Raw genomic sequence first — 23,698 nt, forward strand, 5'->3', positions numbered from 1 at the left:
CCAAAAAAACCAATAAAACCAGTGTGTTCTGACCCGTGTTTGTCCTGGGCAGCAGGGTTTTCTAGGCCAAATCCAAGTGTTTGTGGCACAAAAAATGAAGTTTAAAGCCCCCCAGAGTGCTGGGATGGATTGAAATGAGTGCAGCTGGGGGTGATGAGCAATTCTCCATTGCAGTGTCTGAACAGCAGAGTTCCAAACCAGATCAGGGAAGGAAGGAGTTAAATCTGAACTTCCAAACTGCCCAGAGCAGCCAGTGAAGGCTCTGCAGGGCTCAGCAGGAAGAGATTCCAAACAGAATGAAAATTATGGGAACTTGCAGAGTATTGAAGCTTTGCCACAGGGAGAGGCTCAGCAACACTGCAGCACTGAGGGTGTACAAAGCTTTATTTCAAACAAGAGCCCAGAAAACAGGGAAGCAAAAGGCTTTCCCCACTTGTTTTCCCCCATGGCTGAGTCCTGGGTGGGACTGAGGGGTCACCACAAAGTCCAAGCTGGAAGACAAGGGATGAGGCCCAGGGATGGGGCTGCAGAGAGGCAATGTGGGAATTTCCTTGGATTTCCTTGGCCATCTCTGAAGTGCAGGAATCTCCAAGAGCCCGTGAAATGCTGGTGGGAGCCACACAGCTCCTCACACCTGGAAGAGAAGGAGGGATGGGGATCATCTCCTGCTCCAGGTCCCTCTGAACACCCCAAATCTGCACAGCCTGAGCAGAGGCACAGGTGCCAGGGGAGCCTCACCCTGCTCTCCCCATCAGCTCCCTCCATGAGCCATTTAAAGCTCTGAGATGTTTCCCTGGAGGCAGCTGCTTCACACTGAGCTTGGAACATCTCCTGGCACTGCCCAGAGCCCCCCCCAAACAGGGGGTCCCCTCATCCTTACCCACTGTGTCACTGCACCAGTCTGTAGGTGATGTACCTGCCCGCTGTCTCGCTGGGCCTGATGATCTTCACCACCTGCAAGGCAGACACAGAGCTCAGGAACAGGAGGAGGAGGAGACACTTTTTCTGCTCCAAAATGCCCTCAAGGATCATCCCCTCCCTGCCCTAGCCTGCTCCCCTCACCTGGCCACGCTTTATCCCGAAGTAGCGGGCCACAGGGTCCCCAGCCTGGATCCTGGGGAGCTGGTTCTCCCTCAGCTTGCTGTGCTGGGAGTCAAGGAGAAGCTCTGACACACCAGGGGCTGCTGGCAGCTCACCAAACAGAAATAAATCATGGCAGGAGGAGGGGTTTTCAGCCCAATTCCATCTCACCTGAGCAGGATGGAGGGACACACAAAGGGACACTCAAAGGATACTATCGGGCCAGCAGCTCTGTCACCTCCTCCTTTGTCATAACCACGTGCTCTGGCACCAGCTGCAAACACAAGACAGGCTGAGATGAGGCAGCAGCTGGAGACAACGTGTTTGGGAGGGGAAAAGGAAAACTGTGTCCCTCAGCCCAGCCAGAGAGCAGGAGGAGGACTCTGGGAGCAGCAGGAATGCAGCCAGCATGAGGGAGGGACCGTCCTAGGTTGTGGTGTTGTGAGGGTCCTCAGGCTGATTTATTATTATACTATATTAATTATATATATAATATTAAATTAATTATATATTAAATTATATTAATTATATATATTATATTTACTGCATATTACATTATATATTTTAATATTAATTATACATTATGCATTATATTAATTATATGTTACATAATATATCACACTGTATTAACTATGTTATATTATATATATTATAAATATAATATAATATATTACATTAAAGATATTATATTATTATATATTACATTATATATTATATTATGATATAATATATTACATTACGTTACATTACATTACGTTACATTACATTACGTTACATTACATTACGTTACATTACATTACATTATATTACATTATATTATATTACATTATATCATATTATATCATATTATATTATATTATAAAACTATACCAAAGAAAGAGAAAGGAGACATCAGAAGGCTGGACAAGAATGATCATAAAAACCCATGACAGACTCAGAGTGTCCAACACAGCTGGCTTTGATTGGTAATTGATTAGAAACAATTCACGTGGAACCAATCAAAGGTGCACCTGTTGGTAAGCAACCTCCAAATAATCAGATAATTATTGTTTACATTTATTTTCTGAGGCATCTCAGCTTCTCAGGAGAAAAATCCTGGCAAAGGGATTTTTCCTAAAATATCATGATGACAATCCCACCCCCTGCTCACCTCATGCTCCGTGATGTTGATGAGAAGCTCCTGCTGCAGGAACTGCTCCAGGATGTATTTGGGAGCCATGTCAACCAGGGACTGGAAGGGAAAAGTCCATCAGAGGTGGCTGGGGCAGCCCTGGCAGGGCTCAGAGCTGCACCTGGGCTCACACAGACACAGGCAGGCTGGGAATGAGCCCATGGATCTCCTGGAATAGGGAAATATCTCTTTTTCCCTCCCTCTTCCTGACTGTTTGTAGGTCCTCAGCTGTGCCACTGCCACCAGGAGCTGCTGCTCTGCTTGAACACATTTGGGTGCTAAATAAGAGCCTGTGCTAAGGCACAACAGGCTCTAGCAAAATCTTTTCTCTGGAGAGAAACTCATGGCTTTTATTTACCCAGAAACAGACCAGGAAAACTTCCACAGCCCCCGAGGGGGACACAGACCTGCTTGGCCGAGGGGGTCATTCCCTGCTGCACCACGATCAGCGCCCGGGTGATGTTCTCCTCCTGCATGCGCTGGCAGTACATCTTGATGGTCTTGATGCCCACCTTGGGCTCCTCTGAGGGAAGAGCCACACCTGGGGTCACCGAGAGCCCTCAGAACTCCCCTCCCCGGGGGCTCAGCTCCGAACCTGCCCTGAGGGCACAGGGGGACCCCGGCTCACCGAGAGCCTCCCCACGCTCCGAGCCCCAGACCCCGCGGACCGGCGCTGCTCACCGGGGAAGAACACAAACATCTGGTCCGTGGGATCGTCGTTGTGAGCCACCAGCACGGTCAGGTCGGTGCGACGGGGGCGGCCCTCGCTGGGTTTGTCCCCGAATTGCGCCTTGAACTCCTCCAGCGTCTGATCCAGCTCGTCCTGGGTCACCAGGTACCCGCGGTCGTGGCATAGCTACGGGGACAGCACCAGGCTCAGGAATCGGCACGCCGACTGGCCTCCACGTCCCCTCACCTCCACCCTGCGGCACTCCCCACACGGCAGGCTCAGCCCTCCCGGTGCCCCGGACCTGCATGATGGTCTTGCGGATCTTCCATAGCCGGTACGTCTCCTCCTCGTCGTCCATCTTGGCCGCTCAGGGCTGCCCACGCTGCCGCCTGCCCTGCACACGTGCACGGGGGGCCTCAGCCGCGGCGCCTCCTGGGAGGTGTAGTCCGCCGCTAGCTGCTCCCTGCCGCTGGCTCCAGAGGGAACGGGCATCTCTCTGCTGCTGTCGGGGTGAGGCTCTGGGTGGCTGTGGCGCTGTTCGGACCCCGCGGCCGGTCAGGAGGGAATCGCCGCCCAGGAGCCGCGGCTCGCAGCACCTGTCTCCAACCCCGCCCTTTGCTCTGCCCTTGCCCTCCGCCCTCGTGGTCTCTCCCGATAAACACCCCTGCGGCCACCCCGCCTATCCTGCCCTTCTATTGGTCAAGTTTCCATCCATCATCCCGCCGGGGCCGCCTCTCTGCGCGCTGATTGGCTGATCGGCCAGAAAGGGCGGGGTTTGTGCGGGATGGGCTGGGGCGGCGCGGTGCGGGGCGCGCTGTGGTGCGCGCGGGCGGTGGCGCGGGCAGCGCTCCTGGGACCAGGGCTGATCGCGGCGCGGAGCATGGTGAGCGCGGGGCTGCCCCGGGAGCTCGGCTCGGCCCGGCCCGCTCTGCTCTGGGACCGCTCTGGGCCTGGGGATGGGCCCGGGTCTTTCTGCGGGGTGCCCTGGGTGGGCGGCGGCGGCTCAGGCCTGGCCTGGCGGGGGCTCGGGCCTGGACGGGCCGCGGGGAGGCTCCGCAGGGTCCCTGAGGGGAGCGGAGCGGAGGTGGCGGGGCCGGCGCCGCAGTGATGCTCTCGCCCCGCAGTGTGCCCACGCGGACGACTGGCGCTCGGCCAAGGCCATCTACGACTTCGTCGCCCTCGACATCGATGGCAACGACGTGTCCCTGGAAAAGTACCGGTAGGACGGAGGGGTCGGGAATGCAGCGCTGGGGCGAGGTTGAGCCACAGCGGCTCTTGCGTAACCCTCACGCCTCGGCCTGGCGGGTGAGGGACCTCTGGCCGTGCCCTGCGGGGAAGGGCAGCTCATCCACCCCCTCTGCAGGGGCGACGTCTGTATCATCACCAACGTGGCCTCCAAGTGAGGGAAAACGGCGGTAAACTACACTCAGCTTGTCGATTTGCACGCCCGATACGCTGAGAGGGGTTTACGGATCCTGGGATTTCCCTGCAACCAGTTTGGGAAGCAGGTACGTGGAGTTGAGGGTCTCGGGTTCCCCAGGAGTGTTGGGATGGACCGAGGAACCCTCACGGTGCTGGTGTGGCCCCTCAGGAGCCCGGGACCAACGCTCAGATCAAGGCATTTGCTGAGGGCTACGGGGTGAAGTTTGACATGTTCAGCAAGATCGATGTCAACGGGGACGATGCTCACCCGCTCTGGAAGTGGCTGAAGGAGCAGCCCAAAGGGAGAGGCACTCTGGGCAAGTGAGTGTGGAAGGGAGAGCCCTGGGGAGCCACAGCCCTGCAGCCAGCAGGGAGGGCTTGGCTCAGGGAGGGTGAGGAAGGGCTTTTCTGCCCAAAACTCACTCCTGTTTTTTCTCTCCTAGTGCAATAAAATGGAACTTCACCAAGGTAGGACACTGCAGTGGTTATGGTTGCCTCCTCTGGGGATCTGAGGGGGGTTGCTGGTGTAGGAGGGAGCCTCACACTGGGCTCTCCTCAGGTGTCAGGGCAGGAGCATTCCAGGGGGTTTCTGTGTCCAGAGACCCTTGGGAACCCCTGCCCTGCCCAGAGCACAGCTGAGGGGGAAGTGAGCCTGTGGGGGCTCTCACTCTGCACTCTGCACTCACTCACCAGGGGTTGCTTCATTCCCACAGTTCCTCATTAACCGGGAAGGTCAAGTGGTGAAGAGATACAGCCCGATGGAAGATCCCATTGTAAGTGCTGCTGCTGGGCAGGAGGGGAAAGCCAGGGATGTTCTCAGGGTACAACACTCCCTTCTTCCCCACAGGTGATCGAGAAGGACCTGCCTGCCTACCTGTAGCTCTGCTCTGCTGTCCCCCTGCCCGTGCCAGCCCTGCTGCCCACGGAGCCTCCTCCAGCCCCATGAAGGGCTGCCTCCAACCCAGCTGCTGGTGGGGCAGCCCTGACCCACGGCGTGCACCTGCTGGACAGAGGCTCCAGGGGCCGTGGCTGCTGCGGGCAGGAGCAGCCAGAGCCCCCTCACACTAACGAGTCCCCCTGCAATAAAGGCGTTAGGAATGAGCTGCTGTGTTGGCTGTGGGATGGAGCAGGGATGGGGCTGGGGCTGCTGCGCCACTCTGCTGACAGCTTGGAGTTTGCTGGCAAGCCAAGACCTTACACAACTCCTAAGCCAAGCTGGGATAATCCTCAGCGTTGAGGAGGAAGTGCAAATCCGGCATGATGTGTGCTCCTGAGGGGCTCCCTGGGCAAAGGCAGAGCTGGGGAAGGTTTGTGTCCTCTGGGATCCCTCCTGTCCCCTCTGAGATCCTTCCTGTCCCATTTGGGATCCCTCCTGTCCCCAGGAATCCTGGCAGGGCAGGGCAGCAGAGGGGATGGGTCCAGCAATGGTACAAGCCCTGGCCAGCAGAAATTCCTGCAAAACAAAAGCCAGGCATGTTGGGACACGGCAAAACATCCCCTGCAGCCAGGGATGTGTCTGACCACAGCGAGCAGGATCATCCTCCTCCTCCTCCTCCTCGGGGCAGCGTCTTGGTGCTTGTGAAGCCACAGCCGTGCCCAGCCAAGCCCATGGGGCTGGTGTCCCATCCTGGGCAGGGACAGCTCAGGTTCTGCCGTGCAGGAATGCTGCTGCACCTCCTGCCAGGGCCTGGGGAGTGCTGGCTCTCCCTGTCACATCCACAGCCCCCTTAGGGAGGTTGTCCCCAGGAAAAATCCCCAGGTCTCCCAAAGTCTGACAACCCCGCAGAGCCTCCAGCACATTAAGGATGCTGGGAGGATCCTGCTCACATTTAGGGATCACTCACTGGGGTCACCCCATCCCTTCTTCCATCCAGCAGTGCCTGGCTGTGACATCCCACAGCTGGGGGAACACTGGAACAGAGGCTCCTTTATCTGTGTTTTTCCAGCCAAGCCAGGAGGGAGCTGCCTCATCCAAGGCTGGATCCAGCCAGGATCCTCCTCTCCTTCTCCCAAGGACAGACTTGGGACAACAGCCCTCAATGTCACTGATTTGGTGACACAGGACATACAAAGTCCAGCTGCCAGCCTTGGATTCCTGATCCAAGTCCCTGCTGGGCTCTTGGGGAAGCTGGATAGACCAAGAGATAGAGACAGAGCTGGGAGTTACAGAAATCTCACATGTGGCTTCTGTTCCGTTTTTACTGAGCAGAATGAAAAATTATCCGAGGCAAGTAGAAAATTCAGGAATTATTAGTCCAAGGCACATAGTCTAAAAAATCTCTTTACATATATACAACTTAATTATAAATATACATAGAAACAAGGGCAAACAACAAGCAGATTAAAAAGTGCCAACACAAGGATGTCAGGGAAGAAAACAGGGACTCATTAAAAATACAATCAGTAGGACAACTGCAGAATAATTTAGTTAAAAGGTAACATTACATATTATTAACCCTGACAAAACATGGGATTGGGGCAGGAAAGGGATTCCTTGAAGGTGGCCTCTGTCTTTCCAGAGACCAGGGAGGGAAGATTGCATATATTTTAAAGTTAAGGTCAAAGCCACCAGGTAAGGCTCCGGTGACAGCAGAGGGTGCCCAGCAGGGAATTCCCCCTCGCTATTCCTGAGTTTAAACCTCTTTGAGCTGGGTTTTCCCGGCGTCCTTTTCCCTCATTGTTGGGAATTCAGCCCCAAGCGAGCAGTGCTTTAAATAGGGGAGGGTGTGGAGAGGGGCAGCCTGGCTCTGCCCGGCCTGGGGAAGGCTGCAGGGGTGGAGAGAAGCAGAGCTGGGGAGAGCAGCAGGGCTTTGCGGGGCACAGGGGGCTCCCCCATCTTTGGTGATCACGTTGAGGTAAGGAAGGAGGTGAAACGTGGCCCCGACTGCAGGGATTGAGCCTGGGCTGGTGCTAAGCTGGGGAGGGGGGTAAGGACAGCCCCCCCAAAACGAAATTCAGGGACCAGAGTAACCTCAAACTGAGCCCACTTGTGTGGCAGCAGGGCAGGTCGGTGTCAGGAGTCAGCTCACAACACCTGGACACAGACCCAGAGCAATTCCCAGCACCAAACGGGCACTGGGCCAGTCCCTGAGGCTGGGGGGACATGGGGGTGACACCACCAGGCACTGTGAAGCTCCAGCCCCCTCAAAACTGCCCTGTTAGGGCACAGAGTACCCCCTTCCCCAAGGGCTCTCTGAGGAAGGGCCCAGGTTCTTGCCTGAAATCATCCCGGTGCCACTTTTGGGAAAGGCTTTGATGCCCTCGGTGCTGGGGTGGAGGCAGCAGGGGGTGGGGCAGTGCTTTGCAAAGCAGCCTTTGTTCTTTGGTATCTGAGAGGGAGATTGCAGCAGGAGCAGCCAAACTGCAAATCCCGGGTGGTGACAGCGACACTGCACACCCTCAACAGTGACAGTGACACTGCACACCCTCAGCAGTGACTCTGCATGTCCTGGGCAGTGACAGTGACTCTGCACACCCTGAACAGTGACAGTGACACTGCACATCCTGGGCAATGACATTAACACTGCATTTTTTAGGAAGTGACAGTGACACTGCACACCCTGAACAGTGACAGTGACACTGCACATCCTGGGCAATGACATTAACACTGCATATTTCATGCAGTGACAATGACACTGCACATCCTGGCCAGTGCAAAGACACTACACACCCCAGCAGTGACAATGACACTGCCCTGACCCAGACCCCTGGCCCAGGGCAATGGCAGGACCAGCGAGATGTCCAGGTGAAGGGACAACATGTGACAGCAGGAAACTGGCCAAAGCACATCTGGTCACGGCGACCTGGTGAGGTTAAAGTGCAGGACAAAGGGACATGTGTCCCTTCTGCTCTGGAGAATCCTGCTGATCCTGGCGTGGCTGAGCTCTGCCAGACTCAAGCTCTGTCTGTGGGGTGCAGCCAGCTCTGGCAGCTCAAGGTCCCTTCCTGGCAAGGGCAGCACAAACAGTTTTGGATCTCTCACTGCACCTGCACAGCCCTGCCAGAGAACACCTGAGCTCAGCATCTCCCAGCTCCTCTGGGACAACATTCCCTTCCCCTTCATCCCAGCCTGCCAGCACAGCCCCAGGGTGTGCAGCAGTGCTGGGGCAGCCCAAGCTGGGGGCTGAACTCTCATTCTTCCCTAAGTGACCAGCATGTGGTCATTCCAGAGCCTGGCCATGCCCCTCCTGGCCTGGAGGGCTGGGGAAGGCTCGGACGCTCAGTAGTCTGCAGGGGGTGGGCACAGGAGGGGTCTCCCTTCAATCCCACCTGAGCACTGACCTGTAAGCAGGACTCAACCCAGCAGAGCCCTTAGCCCAGCAGGACCTGCTCAGCTCTCCCTGGGCACGTTCCATACAAACCTGCACATGCCTGACTAGATATTAGATATAAATAAAATTCTCTTTAAGAAACTCCAGGCTCTTTCTTCCCTCAAAACCAGAGCAGAGTCAGTCCAAACCAGTAGAAAAGTCAGGGCTCTTCAGCTCTCACCTTTGCACCAGAGAACACAGATCCACAGCAGCATTCCCAGCTGGCACTCAGGAGTTTGAGAAAGGCCCAGAACTGAACTGGATCACGCTCTGGCGCTCCGGGGGGAGCAAGTTCTCCTGGGAGGGCCCGCTAAACGTCCTCAGCATGTCCTCCAGGATCTCTCTAAAATTGATATTCCCGTCTTGCTGGAGAAAATCCTCCTGTGGCTGCTGCAGGGGGGCTGGGGGAGGCAGGGCAGGGGGCTCGTGCAGTGAGGGGCCGGGGGCTGTGCTGCCCTCCAGGCCAGGAGCGTGGCCAAAGCCAAAGGACAACCTGTGCTGCCGCTGGGGGGGCTGCTGGGGCTGCAGGGGGGGCTCCGAGGAGAAGCAGAGCGCTCTGGTCTCTGGGTTCAACACCAAGTCAGGAATGCTGTTGCTGGGAGGGCTGTAGGTCAAGTCCAGGATCTCATCATGGCACAGGGAGGGCAGGGGCAGCCCTGGCCCCGGCAGGATGTGCAGGGGCAGGGAGAAGGGGGAGCTCTGCTCCTGGGCCTGGAGCAGCCGGCTCTGCTTCCTCTTCACGTCCTCGTCCATCTGCTTCAGCTCCTCCCGCACCCTGTGCACGCAGCTCTCAGGGATCTTTATCCCTGGGGGAGGAACAGATATCAGTCCCCTGTGGCAGGACCTTTCACCCCCAACTTATCTCCCTGTGACATGTGGCTAAGTCACACTGGAATTGTCATGTGATTAATTATCTTAGCTGCAAACCTCCTTAGCCAGCAATGAGCATTCTGTCTTGGTGTGAGAAAGGAAACAGAACACAAGCATTTTTACAACTATAAGAGACCACTATGATTTTCATGAAAGCAGAAATCTCTAATACACTCTCTGCGTGTGTGGAGAGTTCTCAACAACCAAGACATGGGCATCAAGTTACTTCCTCTGGGGACTGAGAGAAATTAAGGACATTCTCTGCACACTGCTATAATTTGTTGCTCAGTGACACTGATTCCTAGTTTATCCTATTTCTTTGCCAGCTGTAACATAGGTACCTTTATCTACTAGTGGTGTTTCTTTTGTTTAGAAAGAATTTCTAAACAAAAGAAATTTCTATTTTCTGTGTAGCAAGTGAATCTGCTTATGTCTGTTTTCCTTGGCCTATTCAAATAAATAATTCATGGCCTGATCAGTCATTGCAAGTGAGAGTGGATTTTGGGGTGCTGCCTACTGCCAGACACCTGTCAAAGGCAGGGATTTGTCTAAGCTTTCCCCTCTCCATCCATAACATCCTCACAGCCCTCTGGAAAGGGATGGGGCACTGTGGGGACAGTGGGGAGGAGGATGATGAGCCTGGCTCACCCCCTCTGCCCCAACACATCCAACTCCCCTCCTGGAAGGGAGGAATCGGTGCTACCACCCCATGTGCTGGACCACACCCCTTTTAAGAAGGAAATCACTTCACACACCGACTTGCTTCTTCTTCTCCTTGGTCTTGAGGCGCACGATCTGCAGGTAGCTGCTGCTGGTGATGTCTGCCATGACGCCGGCGATCCTGCTCCACACATGCAGCAGGGCCCCACACAGCATGTAATAGTGCCTCAGGCGCATGCCCTGGAAGCATTCCTTCCCCTCCTGGATCAGCTTGCAGCTCTTGTTCCTTCAGGGACCATGGGAGAAAACCACTGGGATTAGCAGAGGTTGCTGGAGCTGAGCGGGATTTGCGTCCCCACAGCCTCCCCCAGTGCCACGGTCAGGGAGCCCCAGGGTGCAGGAGGGAGGAATGGGTTTAAGCTCAAAGTGAGGAGATGTAAATTGGGTACTGGAAAGGAATTCCTCCCTGAAAAGTTGGTGAGGGCCTGGCAGAGAAGGTGTGGCTGCCCCATTCCTCGAGGAGCTCAAGGCATCCATCCAGGTTGGATGAAGCAACCTGGTGGAAGGTCTCACTATCCATCCCTGCCATGGAACTGGATGGGCTTCATTTAAGGTCCCTTGAACCCAAACCATCCTGAGATTCTGTGGCAGGCTGGGGCTGCAGCTGCCTTACCACACAGCGTGGTTACAGTTCTTCAAGGAGAAGTGGTAGCTGCTCTCCCAGTGCTCCTTGGCCTCCTCGGGCAGCACCTGCAGCAGAACACCCAGCATTAGGAATTTTCCACTGTCCAGGATGAAGAGATGTGAAATCCAGGGCTGGGAGTCAGGACATCATCCCTGCCCATCCACAGCAGAACCACGAGGAGCTGTGACAGGGTTACAAAGAATGCCCTTCCAACACTGGGGGCTGCAGGTTCCACCTACCCGTCGGTATCTCTTCTGCAGACTGTCCATGCTCTCAAGCTGGCTTTGCTTCCCAATGTTTGGCTTGTAGAGGATGAAGTTCTTCCCACGGCACTGCTCTGCCAGCAGACAGGTGTATTTGTTGCCTCGCACCTGTGGGGTACAGCTGATGGTCACAGCCTGGTCCCTCTTCCCCACATTTCTCTAAACCAACCCCTTCCTGCCAGGATGGAGGTCCTTGGAGGCATTTCCCAGCCCTCAGGAAGAGTGATCTCGTACCACCATGGCAGATTTCCTGCTGGAATCACCCCTGAGCTGAGGTGCCACCCTGGCAGAGCCCAGGACATACCTTGTAGGAGAGGTAGAACCCATCATAGGTTCCTGTCAGTTTGAGCGACTTCTCATAGGCTTCCTCCCACTTTAAGCCTCTGTCAACGCTGATCTGAACAGGGACACACAGAGGGATTTGTGACTCCAGGGGCAGGACAAGTGCCTCGGTGTCTGCCTCACAGATCTCCCCTCAGCACAGCCTAGAACCAGGCACAGACCTGGTTCTACCTTGTAGAACACAACCTGGTGCCCACCTTGTAGAACACAACCTGCCCATCCTGTGGGTGCCCCGGGGTCAGGAAAACCTCCTTGCTCTCCTCGTAGATCTCATCCACTCCTGGAGCTAAATCTGTGCAAGGAGAAAAGGCTGTTGTAAAGAATATCCTCCCAAAAGCACCTCCTTGGGTCTCAGATCTGTGCTGGCCAAGGACACTGCACAGGGAGGAACTGGAACCCCAGAGCTGTGACCACCCCTCCTTCTCCATACCAAGGATGCCCATGTCATATTTGCCCTCCTTCTTGTCCTTCTCAATCAGGTAGTCAAAGGTGTCAGAAAAATACTGGAAGAGCATGTTCTGCTTGTCCACCTCCAGGCCCAGGATGCGGTTCAGGAATTTGGTGATGGAGCAGTCTGCAAGAGCACAGTGGGTCAGGTGAGATGTGGTGCAGCTGGACATGGAACCCACCAGCCCCTTCCCCAAGAGCCCCCCATGTTCCTTCTGACAGGAGCCCAGTCCAAGGACTGTGAGGAAGCTGGGGGGCCATGGGATCTGCAGGGCCATCAGCACAGAACCTTCCCCACAAAGCAAACATTTTGGTGCCCAGCAAACCCCACGAGGTCAGACAAGCCATGACACTCCCATCTCTTCCATGTGCCCCCTGCCCTGGGCAGGAGCAGCTCCACACCTACCCTTCTCCACAGAGACAGTGCCATACTTCATCTGGCTGCAGCAGACGCCCACGGAGATGAGCCCTTGCTTCATTTCTGCAATGGCAGAAGACATCTTTTGTATTTTGGGGTTAAGCCTCCCACCAGCATTCCTGCAGGACTGTTTCCTCTTCAGGAACTCAGCCACTCCCCATGTCTTGCAGGTGACATAAGCCAGAGCACTTTCCCCTCTGTTTTTTCCCTCTGACCTCCTGCTCGGTTCTTCCAGCATCCTAAAGCCCATCCAGCAGAAACCCTGGAGCTGGAAATGTTCTTACCACGGAAAAAGGCATCCTCCCCTCTCTCGTAGCTCCTGGGCACAGGAACTCTGCTCTCAGAGTGGTTGAGGATCGTGGACAGGACCTTGTCCAGGGCTTTGGCCCCGTACTGCAGGAGGAGAGCAGAGTCACACACGGGAGGAACGGACATGGCAGCTGGGCTGGGGCTGAGGGGACACTGCTCTGAGTGTCACTGCTGAGGGGACACACACTGCTGAGGGGACACACACACACTGCTGAGGGTGACATTGCTGATAGGACACACACCGCTGAGGGTGCCAAACATTGCTGAGGGTGACACTGCTGAGGGTGACACTGGTCTGAGTGTCACTGCTGAGGGTCACACACTGCTGAAGGGACACACTGCTGAGGGTGTCACACTGCTGAGGGTGTCACACTGATGAGGGTGACACTGGTCTGAGTGTCACTGCTGAGGGTCACACACTGCTGAGGGGACACACTGCTGAGGGTGTCACACTGCTGAGGGTGTCACACTGCTGAGGGTGACACTGCTGAGGGTGTCACACATCACAGAGAACACTGTGGCCCCAGGAATGCCACAGACAAGGCAAGGGGGAAGCTGTGTGTGTGCCTCCCATGTCCCCAGGCCCTTCCTGGGGACAGAGGACTGGGTGCCCTTCCCAGCTCCTGGTGGAAGAATCCTCAGTGTGACCATGACTCTGAGCTCACAGGAGCTCGGTGTTAGGCTGGGCCCTGCCTGCAGACATTAGCAATGATCCTCCTGCCTCTGGCTCCCTCTCCCAGCACTTCCAACCCCCTCCCAGCCACGCTGCCCCAGCCCAGCCCTGTCACCTTGTTCTCGAAGTTGTACTTGCTGAGGTCTCGGGACTCGGTGGCCCGTCGGTCCCCGTGAGTTAAGGCACCCTGGGAAGGCAGATGGAGCAAAAGGTTTTTATTCTGAGCTGTTAGAAAACACCAGGGAAGGATGGCTAAAGGCATGTCTGCAAATGTGCCATGGGGAGGCAGTGTTCCTCCAGAATACTGAGACTTTACCAAAGGATTTGGGGATTTATCAGACGTGAAGAAAATGAAACAGAGGCAAACTAATTATTCCATTAATTATTTCATAAGCTTTTTGGGAATAATATGGGTGTATACTCCAGTAATAGTGGGGAAATTGCAGCATCTGGAAGCAGGTGCTTGCTGCCCTGAAATTCCTCCCAAAGCCTCAGTTACACATTCTCCTCACTTCCTTTTCCAAATCCCAGGATGCCAAAAGCCATTCTATGACTGCAATGCCTCAGCCAGGGGTGACACAATCCCCCCCGGCCATGTTGGTGGGAGCTCTGACCCAGAATCTCCTCAGAGGGAATCAGAAGCGTGTTGGGATCACAGCTGTGGGCACTCACCAGGCTCTCCAGGCGTTTTGCCACGATGGATGCAAACCTCCTCTCCCCTGCCAGCTCTGAGATGAGGAACACGTACTCGGGAGCAGAGACCTGGTTGGATCGGTGAGTTCGGCCTGCATGGGAACAGGGATGGAACAGGAGCTTGGGATGGCCTGTCTGCAATGGGAATGTAACCAGAAAAGCCACATAATGCCCACATTTCTCACCCTGGGGAGTCCATCCTCTGCCCCAGAGCTCAGGGCTATAATCCCACAGCACCAGTGACTGTGCCTCTGTTCTCCACCTGACAGAGACATCCCCTAAATCCACCTTGGGTTGCCACCACACCTGACCCTCCCAGGGCCCACACCCAGGGCAGGTGACAGTGCCCAGGGACACCCAGCCCTCACCAAACTGCTGGATGGCCCTGTCTGCACTCCAGGGCAGCTCCAGGGTCATGTGCACCCGGCGCTTTTGGTTCTTCACCCGTCTGTCTGCTTGGAGGGAGATCCCTGAGCTGGAGGCCTCTGAGATTATCGCCACGAGCTACAGAGAGATGAGTGAGAACAGAGTCAGGCTCCTGAAAACACGTTAAACAGCTTCAAGAAACAGCCCCAGGTACTACAGCAACCGCAGCCCTCAAAGGGACCTGGGAGGGTTTGTAAAACCCACAGAGAGCTGCTGGCAGGGCACAGGGAGGCACAGACACCCTCCCTGCCCTCCCCCTATCAGTCCTGTGCAGGTTTTGAGAGCCCAGCTCACCTTTTCCCCCTGCATGAAGCGTTCCTTCTCCTTCAGGTTGACGTGGTCTATGGAGAGCCCCTGCTCGGCGCGCGACTCGAACACGACGGAGCCGTCGGGCCTGCGAACCACCCGTCCCTTCCTGCCCGTCATCTGCACACAGGACAGGGGCTGCTGCAGCCTGGGGAGCCACACAGCCCTGCAAGGCCAGCCAGGCAATTCCCAACAGGGAGAGGAAACCCTCTGCCAGCAAGAAATTTCTGTTTTTTTAATGGAAGAAATTTTTCTCGATGCCCAGAGAAGCTGTGGCTGCCCTATCCGTGGAAGTGTCCAAGGCTAGGCTGGATGGAGCTTGGAGCAATCTGGGATAGTGAAAAGTGTCCTGCCCAGGGCAGAGGGGTGGAATGAGATGATCTTTAAGGTCCCGTCCCACCCAAACCATTCCATGATTCTCTGAGTCTTTGCTGGCCCCTCTCCCTGTCACCCAGTGCCACCAAAACACACTGACAGTGGGAAGTACCTCAGCCACATTCTCTGGGCCCCCAAAATAATCAATCAGTTGATCCAAGGTGTTGAGAGGTAGCTCTTGGCCCAGTGCTTTCACTTTTGCTAGGAGGTCCTGTTTCATCTTTTCAACCTTCAGCTCTCTCAGGCTGTGCAGCTCTTTCTGAGAAGGCAGCATGTGGAAACCACCTACAATGGGAAAGGCAGAATTTTAGAGTTCCCTGGTAACTCACATCAGAGAGGAGGGAAAAAGTTGTCCCAGAGGGTTTCTGGGGCCAATGTTGCTGGACAAAGGCACTATGACCTGCAATAAATGCTGAGCACAAAGTGAATTCCCTCTGGGCTTCTCCTTTCTGCTGGGGGAAGGAGCACACAGGGCAGCACTTGTCACAGACACATTTTATGAAAAATCCTTTCCTTAGGATTTTTTTCTCCTGAGAAGCTTAGAAGCCTCAGGAACAAAATGTAAACATTATTATCTGCTGCTGTGGAATGCAACAGGTGGATCTGTGATTGGTCTCATGTGGTTGTTTCTAATTAATGGCCAATCACAGTCCAGCTGTCTGGACTGTCTCGGTCAGTCACAAGCCTTTGTTATTCATTCCTTTTCTATTCTTAGCTAGCCTTCTGATGAAATCCTTTCTTTTAGTATAGTTTTAATATAATATATATCATAAAATAATAAATCAAACCTTCTGAAACATGGAGTCAGATCCTCTTCTCTTCCCTCATCCTAAGACCCCTGTGAACACCGCCACACTCGCTGATCCAGTGGGGAATGGGGATCCACCCCACAAGAGTGACCCCAGGATACAATCCAGCTAGGATCACAAAATTGTCCCAAACCTGAAGGGATCTTTGCAGGACACAGTGCTCCCCTCTGTGGTGTTACATTTGTCTCATCCTTCTAAAATGTAGGGTTTATTCCAAGCCTGCGTTCCTACCCTGAAGTATCATGGGTCTGTAATCCCATTGGCCCAAGGATTATTCTGTGCCCACTTTGAGCTCTCTGTTAAGAATCTCCCTGTTTGAATCTCCCTGTTAAGCTGTGGGAGAAGACTCTCTCTTGGCCCCTTTTTCCCCTAGGCTTCCCCTCCCTCCCTTTTCCCTCAAAAACCATGCTGCTCCCAGGGGTGGGACCCCCAATAAACCCTCATCTGAGCTGTGTGGAGTCTCCTTGCCTGCCTGCTGCTCCCAGTGAACCCACAGCTTAGGGAGACCCTGGGGACCCCAAATGAACTGCTCCACCCCTCCCTGTCACTGCCCTGCTCACCCCTGTCCTCACTGAAGGTGTGATCCACAAAGATGACATCGTCTGTCTCCAGCAGGGACTCTGGGGACGAGGTGAGGTCGCTGTCCAGCCCCATGTCCGAGTCGGTGCTGCTGTCATCGCTGATCTTGATGACAACCCCTTGGTCACAGGGACCCCGCAGAGCCTTGGGGCAGCGGCCCCTGGGACGCCCTGCAGCAGAGAGGGAGCAGTGTCACAGCCCCAGCCCCAATGCAGGACACAGGGACAGATCACAGACAGCAGCAGGAGGAGGAGTCCCCAAAGAGCTGAGCCTGCCCCAAATGACAGTGTGAGCTCAGAAGGACACAGCCTCTGGGGTGGAGGTGGCAGTCAGGGAGGGAGGGAGAGCAGGAGAGACAAAGGAAGAGAGAGAAAGGAAGAACAAGGCACTCCTGAGCAGGGCTGGAGTTGGCTGCACATGTGGCTGGCTCTAAGCAGTGCCAGCTCCTCAGGGAAGGAATCCCAGGGCATTGCCTCCAGAGGAGTGTGCAGAACACAGAAAGTACTGGTGTTTTGGGACATAAAGCACAGCACAATGTGCCCCCTCTGCACAAAAAGGTTCATGGATCATCTTGCTAAGGCTGCTCCACAACCTGCCAGTGCTGCTGCCCCCTCTTCCCCCTGTTCCACATCCCAAACTCTTCTTACCTGCAGCCACAACAAATAATTACCAGGGAAATTATTTTTTTTTCCCCTCAGGACACCTTCCATGCTCTAAGTAAGGGGTTGTGGAGGACTCCCCTTGCTGCAGGAGGGGCTCAGACACCAGCCAGGCCTTGTGCCATCTGTCCCCAGCATGGATCAAAAGGAAGGATCAGGACAAGGACAGTGAAGCAGAGGGAGAAAAAGGGGGGAAAACCCAGAGCTGCTCCTCTGGATGAGGGAGCACTGGGAGATGTGCAAATCAAAACCAGGGAGAGCAGCCAAAAGCATGGAGTGGGGAGAAGGGCAAAAGGCAGAGAAGCTGAGTGGCTGGGGGGCAGCAGCAGGGCAGGAGGCAGGGGCTGGGCTGGGAGTGAGGGAGATCTTACGTTTTCTTTTAATGCCAGTTCCTTTTTCTCTCTTTCTTTTGTTTGAAGGAAAGTGCTTCTGAATTAGTGATAGAAAGACGCCTCTGAAAGTAAGATGCACAATTTATTCCAGCTGCCAGCAACACTGTGCTGGTTATCACCTAGCAGTGTGTGTTTGGGATGGCCCCACATTCCATGGGAGAGAGGTCAATCCACCCCATCCATGGCCACCAGCTTGGCCTCAGCCAGCCCTTGGTGGCTCTTGCACCTGCAGGTCCTTTATATAACAACCAAGAAGGAGTTTTAAATGGGAAACACTACATTGGGAAACTGTTACACCAAAAATACAGTAACCCCAGTGTCCCAGTCCCTCTCCATGCCCTGAGAGCACAGACCACTGTCAGGCCATCCAATAAATAAATGTGTTCCACCAAAGTCCTCCAACTGCCTGTGGGCCTGCTTCTCACAAAACCAAGGGACAGAACATGGATCTGTAGTGGTTCCAAGTGAATGGAAGGAAAAAAAAAGTCAAAAAAGATGAAAATCAAAGGTTTCTGTGGGCTGTTCTGAAAATCACAGACCAAATGTTTAAAGGCTGACTGTGTGGATGAATCCCCAGGGCAATGGGGTGGTGCCGAAAAAAAACAACAAAAAAAAACCCAGACCAAACATAACAAGCACCAGGTGAGAGGATGAACATGCCAACTCCCCTGGGTGAGAAAAGGCAGACTTAGCAACTGGGGAGGGAGCTCCAGGAGCCTTGGCACGAGGGGGTGAAGGGGACAGTGACCACACAGCTGCCCAGAGGGACAGAGCTCTGTGTCTGCAGTTATGTGACATCAGGAATGACCACTTGTCCTGTGTCCTGGGTGACCCAATGACCACTGACTCTGGAGCAGTTATGTGACACCAGGAATGACCCCTTGTCCTGTGTGCTGGGGTGACCCAATGACCACTGGCTCTGGAGCCTCCCAGCTGTGAAATTCCACTCATTTCCCACACTCACCCTCCCCATCTCCCTGAAAACAGCCCTGGGCTGGAATCCACCCACCACAGCACCATGTTTATTTTTAACCCCATTTCTCAGCATCTTTAAACTGCTCCTTCCCAGCACACTCCCCTCCAGAAATCCCCTGAAGTGCTGGAACACCAGGACACACATTTGGAGGCTGAGCAGATGCCAGGAGACACTTGGTGATCTGGCCAAGAACACAGAGCTGCTGCTGGGAGTGGGCAGCAATTCACACAGAGTGGGACAGACAGACAGACCCCTGACAGACCCCTCCTCCAGCAGCAATCAGGGACCACGCTGTCACCTAGATTGGAGTTTTGTGACATGGAAACCAATCCAAGGGGCCAAATCACCCAAGGAGCTGCCAGACCTGCCCTGTGCACTGTCAGCAAAGTGTAATTGGTTTTCAGAAATGGGCTGGAGGCAGAGGAGTGACACAGAACAACCCAAACCCAGCTCAACAAGGGAGGAAAGCTCAGCCTGACCCAGCCTCAGGCTGCCTTGGGGATGTCCCACTCTCCAACCTGCAGCAGAAGTCAATTAGAAGAAAAGAGCTCTGCAGAACAGCAGAAACCCAACCCAATGCCAGATTTTTGTCCCCTGCCATGCAGGAACAGCTGCATTCAGGGATGGGCTGGGGTTTTGGAAGCTGCAGGAAGGAGGGGGAGCAGGAGCTTTGTTCTCTGCTCAGAGGGTAGCACAAGTGCTGCTGCTGGCTCACTCCTGGCACAGACAGCTCTCCTGTGCTGGGAGCAATGGACACACAGCCAGGACACTGGTCCTGCTTTACACATGAGCTAAAAGCCAACACTGGTGGATTTAAACTCCTCAGACCACTCCACTGACACCACCTCACGTCATCATCCCAACCATCACAGTAAATTCTCCTGCTCATTTCTTCTGTGTCAACAGCCTCATTTTTCAGAGCCAGATCCACACAACCTACCTCTGAGCTACAATTCTGCCTCTCTTTCTGACAATTCTTTTATTGTGTGTAGAGAGTAGGATCAGGCTCTTCCTCTAAGTCCATGGGAGACTTCAAAATCCAGGATACAGCTCATATAATCCCACTGAGGATACAGTGCCTCAAGGAGCCACCTGAGTGTCCCCTCTGTGCTACAGGGGGAGGTGACATCAAACTGCATTTGAAGCCCTGCCAGGGCTCTGTGCCCCAGGGCAGAGCTTTCCCCACACACCCCAGGAAGGAAAGCAGGGATTTTAACTCACTCTGCAGCAGAAACAAAGCAGTTGAGGTGCCCATCGTTCTCATCCAGCACCTCCCTGGTGCGAGCCTCCCCTGTGGACTGCAGGCCGATGACAATGCACTGTGGGGACACGAGTGATGGGGACATGAGGGATGGCACATGGGACATGAGGTATAAATATAATGTAATGTAATGTAATGTAATGTAATACAATACAATACAATACAATACAATATAATATAATATAATATAATATAATATAATATAATATAATATAATATAATATAATATAATTAATATATTCTATATTATATATAGATATTGTATATATTATATATTATATATTATATATTATATATTATATATTATATATTATATATTATATATTATATATTATATATTGGATATTGGATATTATATTATATTATATTAAATATAATATAATATATAATATAATACTATATTATATTACATTGTATTACATTACATTACATTATATACAATGTGATATACCATGTGATATACAATGTGATATACAATGTGATATACAATGCCTTGTCATGTCATAATAAAATAAAATAAAATAAAATAAAATAAAATAAAATAAAATAAAATAAAATAAAATAAAATATTAGCTTTCTAAGAACATGAGTCAAATTCATTCATCTCTCACCTCCTCCTGGGGACCCTCACAGACACAACCCCCAGGTGAAGGGTATATTATATACAATGTGATATACAATGTGATCAGTCATGTCATGTCATAAATAAAGTAAAGTAAAGTAAAGTAAAGTAAAGTAAAGTAAAATAAAATAAAATAAATTAAAATAAAATAAATTAAAATAAAATAAAATAAAATTAAATTAAATTAAAATAAAATAAAATAAAATAAAATAAAATAAAATAAAATAAAATATTAGCCTCCTAAGAACATGGGTCAGACTCACTCATCTCTCACCTCATCCCTCACAAACACAACCCCCAGGTGAGGCCCCCATACCTTGTCCCTGGCCAGCTCCTCCCGGGCCAGCTCCACGAGGCGCCGCACCTTGGCGGCGATGCACAGGTACTTGAAGAAGCGCTGGTGAGCCGACCAGAACTGCCCCCACAGGGACTTGCGGGACTCCAGCCCGATGCAGTCAGCTGCCTGCTGGAACACCATCAGGGCCTCTGCCCACTGCAGAGAACACAAGGAGAAGGAGTTAATGGAATTGCCATTGTCGTTCCTGTTGTGCAGGAGGTGATCAGAACAGGCTGAAGGTTTGATAATCTGATTTACAATCAACACTGGGCATCCTCTCCGTCAGCACGATGCAGCTCTGGTTTGCAAACTTCCAAAGTTCCATGTGGAACTTCCAAATAGAAGCAAAAATGTCTAAGTTCTTTCAATACACCAGCTAAGCATTGTATACCTCTTTTCCTTCCTATGTTTGTGTCACTGACATATTTTATTAAAATCATTTTGCTAGGATTTTTCTCCTGAGAAGCTGAGAATCCTCAGAAGAGAAATGTAAACATTGATTATCTGATGGCTGTGGAATGTGGTCTAGAAATGGTTTACCAACAAGTGCATCTTTGATTAGTTCCATGTAGATTGTTTTTACTTGATGACAACCATGGTCCAGCTGTGTTGGACTCTCTGATCAGTCACAAGATTTTATTATCATTCTTTTCAAGCCTTCTGATGTCTCCTTTCTCTTTCTTTAGTATAGTTTTAGTATAGCGTAGCCATGATATTTTCTGAAAAATCCCTTTGCTAGGATTTTTCTCCTGAGGAGCTGAGAAGCCTCAGAAACAAAATGTAAACATTGATTATCTGCTGCTGTGGAATGCAACGGTGCATCTTTGATTGGTCTCATGTGGTTGTCTCTAATTAATGGCCAATCACAGTCAGCAGGCTCAGACTCTCTGAGAGCCACAAACTTTTGTTATCATTCCATTTCTTTCCTTTCAAGCCTTCCGATGAAATCCTTTCTTCTATTGTTTTAGTATAAATATAGCATTTTCTTTTAATATAATATATATATAATAAAATAATAAATCGGCCTTCTGAAACATGGAGTCAAGATTCTCATCTCTTCCCTCGTCCTGGGACCCCTGTGAACACCACCACAACTGGTGACCCTGAGTGAGGAAAAATTCCACAGTATAGCATTTTAAATATAATAAAATATCATAAAATAATAAATCAACCTTCTGAAACATAGTCAGGATTCTCATCTCTTCCCTCATCCTGAAGACCCTCAAACAGCACCACACATTTGAGGTCATGGCCACATTTAGGGGCCTCACACCCTCCCACATATTTGTGGCTGTGCCCAAAGCACGGTCAGACCCCAGCCTCCCACTCCAAGGGGCCCAAGCTCACCAGCTTGGCTGCCTTGTCGTACACAGCCTTGTACTTCTCGTCCAGAGGGATCTCCTCAATCCTGAAGGTGACCCCAGTGAAGCTGAGCTGCCGAGCAATGTACATCCCACTGACCTTCATGTCCATGGCCACGATCTCCATCGCACCGACGCCCCTGCGAGAGGACAACACTTGTGGGACCCGCCTTGGAGCCCCAGCTCCAACCCCAGCTGTGGGTCCAGCTTTGGAACCCTGTGGATATTCTCAGTTCAGTCAAAGAAAGAACAGAGATAATTTCTCCCAGGCTGAGCCAGGAAAACTGAGAGAAAAGAATTTAAAACAATTATTATCTCTCTTTCTGTAACTGTTGTTTATTGATATGGTTCTCCAGAGTGTGCTATTCATAGCTCACCAATAGTGTGAGAGGTTTTTACTTTGAGATCAATCAAGTCTCACCTTAACGAGTCACATTATAAAAGACCCCCTACCTTTATTAAACGACCTTCTGATTCACCTTCTGAAGACTGGAGGCTTTCATTCCATCCCTGACTCAACAGCATCAGAACCCCAGTTTTGAATCCCAGCTGTGGAACCCCAGTTTTGAATCCCAGTTGTGAACCCCAGCTGTGGAATCCCAGTTTTGAACCCCAGCTGTGGAACCCCAGTTTTGAACCTCAGTTCTGAACTCCAGTTGTGAAGCCCAGCTATGGAACCCCAGTTTTGAGTCCCAGCTGTGAAACCCAGCTATGGAACCCCAGCTGTGGGTCCAGCTTTGGAACCCCAGTTGTGAACGCCAAGTGTGGAACCCCAGTTTTGAATCCCAGCTGTGAATCCCAGCTCTGAACCCCAGCTGTGGGACCTTCCCTCTGCTCTGGGGCAGCACAGGGCAGGTTCCTCTCCAGAAGCAGCCCCAGCCCAGCTCTGTGGGATGCTGCCCACCCCATCCTTGGGCACTGCACACAAGGCCCCTGGGCAGGACTCACCTCTTCTCAATGGCGTGCAGGAACTCATCGAAGGCTCGGAATGGGGTTCCCTCCCCCCAGATCCCCAGGCGGCTCATGTAAATCATGTTTTTTGGCTCTGAGGCACCTGTTGGGACAGAAATCAACGTCAGCACTTGGGAATAGTTGTGACACAAGTGAAGAGACCTCTGAAGAGGTTGTCATTTGCCACTGTGCCTTTGGAGACCTTTCTGAACATTGCCCTCCCTACATTCCATGGGTAAACATCACCAAGCAGCTGGAACAGCTAGGCAGGAACAAGTTAAACTGGAGAGAAATTAATCTGACCCACCAAAAAGTCACAGTAACATCAGTGATGGGGCTTGGGGCACATCTCAGCATGCTGAGCTCCTCTCTAGCCCTGCAGCACCACTGGCTTCTCCTTACAGGATCTCACACACAGTCACACCTCAGGGTGTCCTTCAGCTCAGAGGGGACCTCTGCCACTGTCACACCCACCCTGTGGGCAGAGCAGCTCACCTGTGGCACTGGCATAGACAACCCTTGCTCGAGGCAGCTTGTTCTGCAGGTCCAGCACTGCTTTGCCCATTTTGGTAGAGCTGGCGTTTTTGGCTTTGTGGCATTCATCAAACACAATCTGCAGGGGAGTGGCAGT

The 23,698-nt window shown here is 52.6% G+C and overlaps 3 protein-coding genes across 3 annotated transcripts in view; 1 reads left to right on the forward strand and 2 right to left on the reverse strand.

Moving 5' to 3' along the window:
* Nucleotides 1-375: 375 nt before the first annotated feature.
* POLR2E (RNA polymerase II, I and III subunit E) lies at nt 376-3,324 on the reverse strand. Its single transcript, XM_058821097.1, has 8 exons — nt 3,223-3,324; nt 2,933-3,107; nt 2,659-2,774; nt 2,231-2,311; nt 1,296-1,354; nt 1,063-1,141; nt 881-954; nt 376-634 (listed from the first exon to the last, which is right to left on the reverse strand). Exons 1-7 carry the CDS (start codon nt 3,277-3,279, stop codon nt 889-891), a joined length of 633 nt encoding a protein of 210 aa, XP_058677080.1. The 5' UTR covers nt 3,280-3,324; the 3' UTR covers nt 376-634; nt 881-888.
* Nucleotides 3,325-3,704: 380 nt separating this feature from the next.
* GPX4 (glutathione peroxidase 4) lies at nt 3,705-5,444 on the forward strand. The gene is made up of 7 exons (XM_058821098.1): nt 3,705-3,804; nt 4,046-4,140; nt 4,285-4,429; nt 4,513-4,664; nt 4,787-4,811; nt 5,057-5,116; nt 5,191-5,444. Exons 1-7 carry the CDS (start codon nt 3,706-3,708, stop codon nt 5,221-5,223), a joined length of 609 nt encoding a protein of 202 aa, XP_058677081.1. The 5' UTR covers nt 3,705; the 3' UTR covers nt 5,224-5,444.
* Nucleotides 5,445-6,573: 1,129 nt separating this feature from the next.
* SBNO2 (strawberry notch homolog 2) overlaps nt 6,574-23,698 on the reverse strand; it is a 30,250-nt gene continuing 13,125 nt past the window's right edge. The window contains exons 9-29 of the mRNA XM_058820926.1: nt 23,563-23,680; nt 23,065-23,170; nt 22,103-22,256; nt 20,735-20,911; nt 19,757-19,854; nt 17,539-17,621; nt 16,490-16,678; nt 15,233-15,405; nt 14,734-14,865; nt 14,382-14,517; nt 13,993-14,105; nt 13,436-13,507; nt 12,623-12,731; nt 12,327-12,401; nt 11,904-12,047; nt 11,671-11,765; nt 11,436-11,528; nt 11,108-11,239; nt 10,857-10,933; nt 10,279-10,469; nt 6,574-9,459 (exon numbers count right to left, since the gene is read on the reverse strand). Of these exons, the coding sequence (XP_058676909.1) occupies nt 8,882-9,459; nt 10,279-10,469; nt 10,857-10,933; nt 11,108-11,239; nt 11,436-11,528; nt 11,671-11,765; nt 11,904-12,047; nt 12,327-12,401; nt 12,623-12,731; nt 13,436-13,507; nt 13,993-14,105; nt 14,382-14,517; nt 14,734-14,865; nt 15,233-15,405; nt 16,490-16,678; nt 17,539-17,621; nt 19,757-19,854; nt 20,735-20,911; nt 22,103-22,256; nt 23,065-23,170; nt 23,563-23,680 (3,045 nt within the window). The 3' untranslated portion in view covers nt 6,574-8,881. The remainder of the gene's footprint in view (nt 9,460-10,278; nt 10,470-10,856; nt 10,934-11,107; nt 11,240-11,435; nt 11,529-11,670; nt 11,766-11,903; nt 12,048-12,326; nt 12,402-12,622; nt 12,732-13,435; nt 13,508-13,992; nt 14,106-14,381; nt 14,518-14,733; nt 14,866-15,232; nt 15,406-16,489; nt 16,679-17,538; nt 17,622-19,756; nt 19,855-20,734; nt 20,912-22,102; nt 22,257-23,064; nt 23,171-23,562; nt 23,681-23,698) is intronic.

The sequence above is a fragment of the Ammospiza caudacuta genome, chromosome 28, assembly GCF_027887145.1.
Source record: "Ammospiza caudacuta isolate bAmmCau1 chromosome 28, bAmmCau1.pri, whole genome shotgun sequence".
In the NCBI taxonomy this organism is placed as follows: domain Eukaryota; kingdom Metazoa; phylum Chordata; class Aves; order Passeriformes; family Passerellidae; genus Ammospiza; species Ammospiza caudacuta.

What these genes read in the sequence shown, in the direction of transcription:
- POLR2E (XM_058821097.1), bottom strand. Translation starts at nt 3,279, where the DNA reads ATGGACGACGAGGAGGAGACGTACCGGCTATGGAAGATCCGCAAGACC. An exon ending in ACAGAGCTGCTGGCCCGATA is followed by an intron (nt 1,142 to 1,295) that starts GTATCCTTTGAG and finishes CTCCCAGCACAG; the next exon opens with CAAGCTGAGGGAGAACCAGC. An exon ending in TCGGGATAAAGCGTGGCCAG is followed by an intron (nt 955 to 1,062) that starts GTGAGGGGAGCA and finishes TCTGCCTTGCAG; the next exon opens with GTGGTGAAGATCATCAGGCC.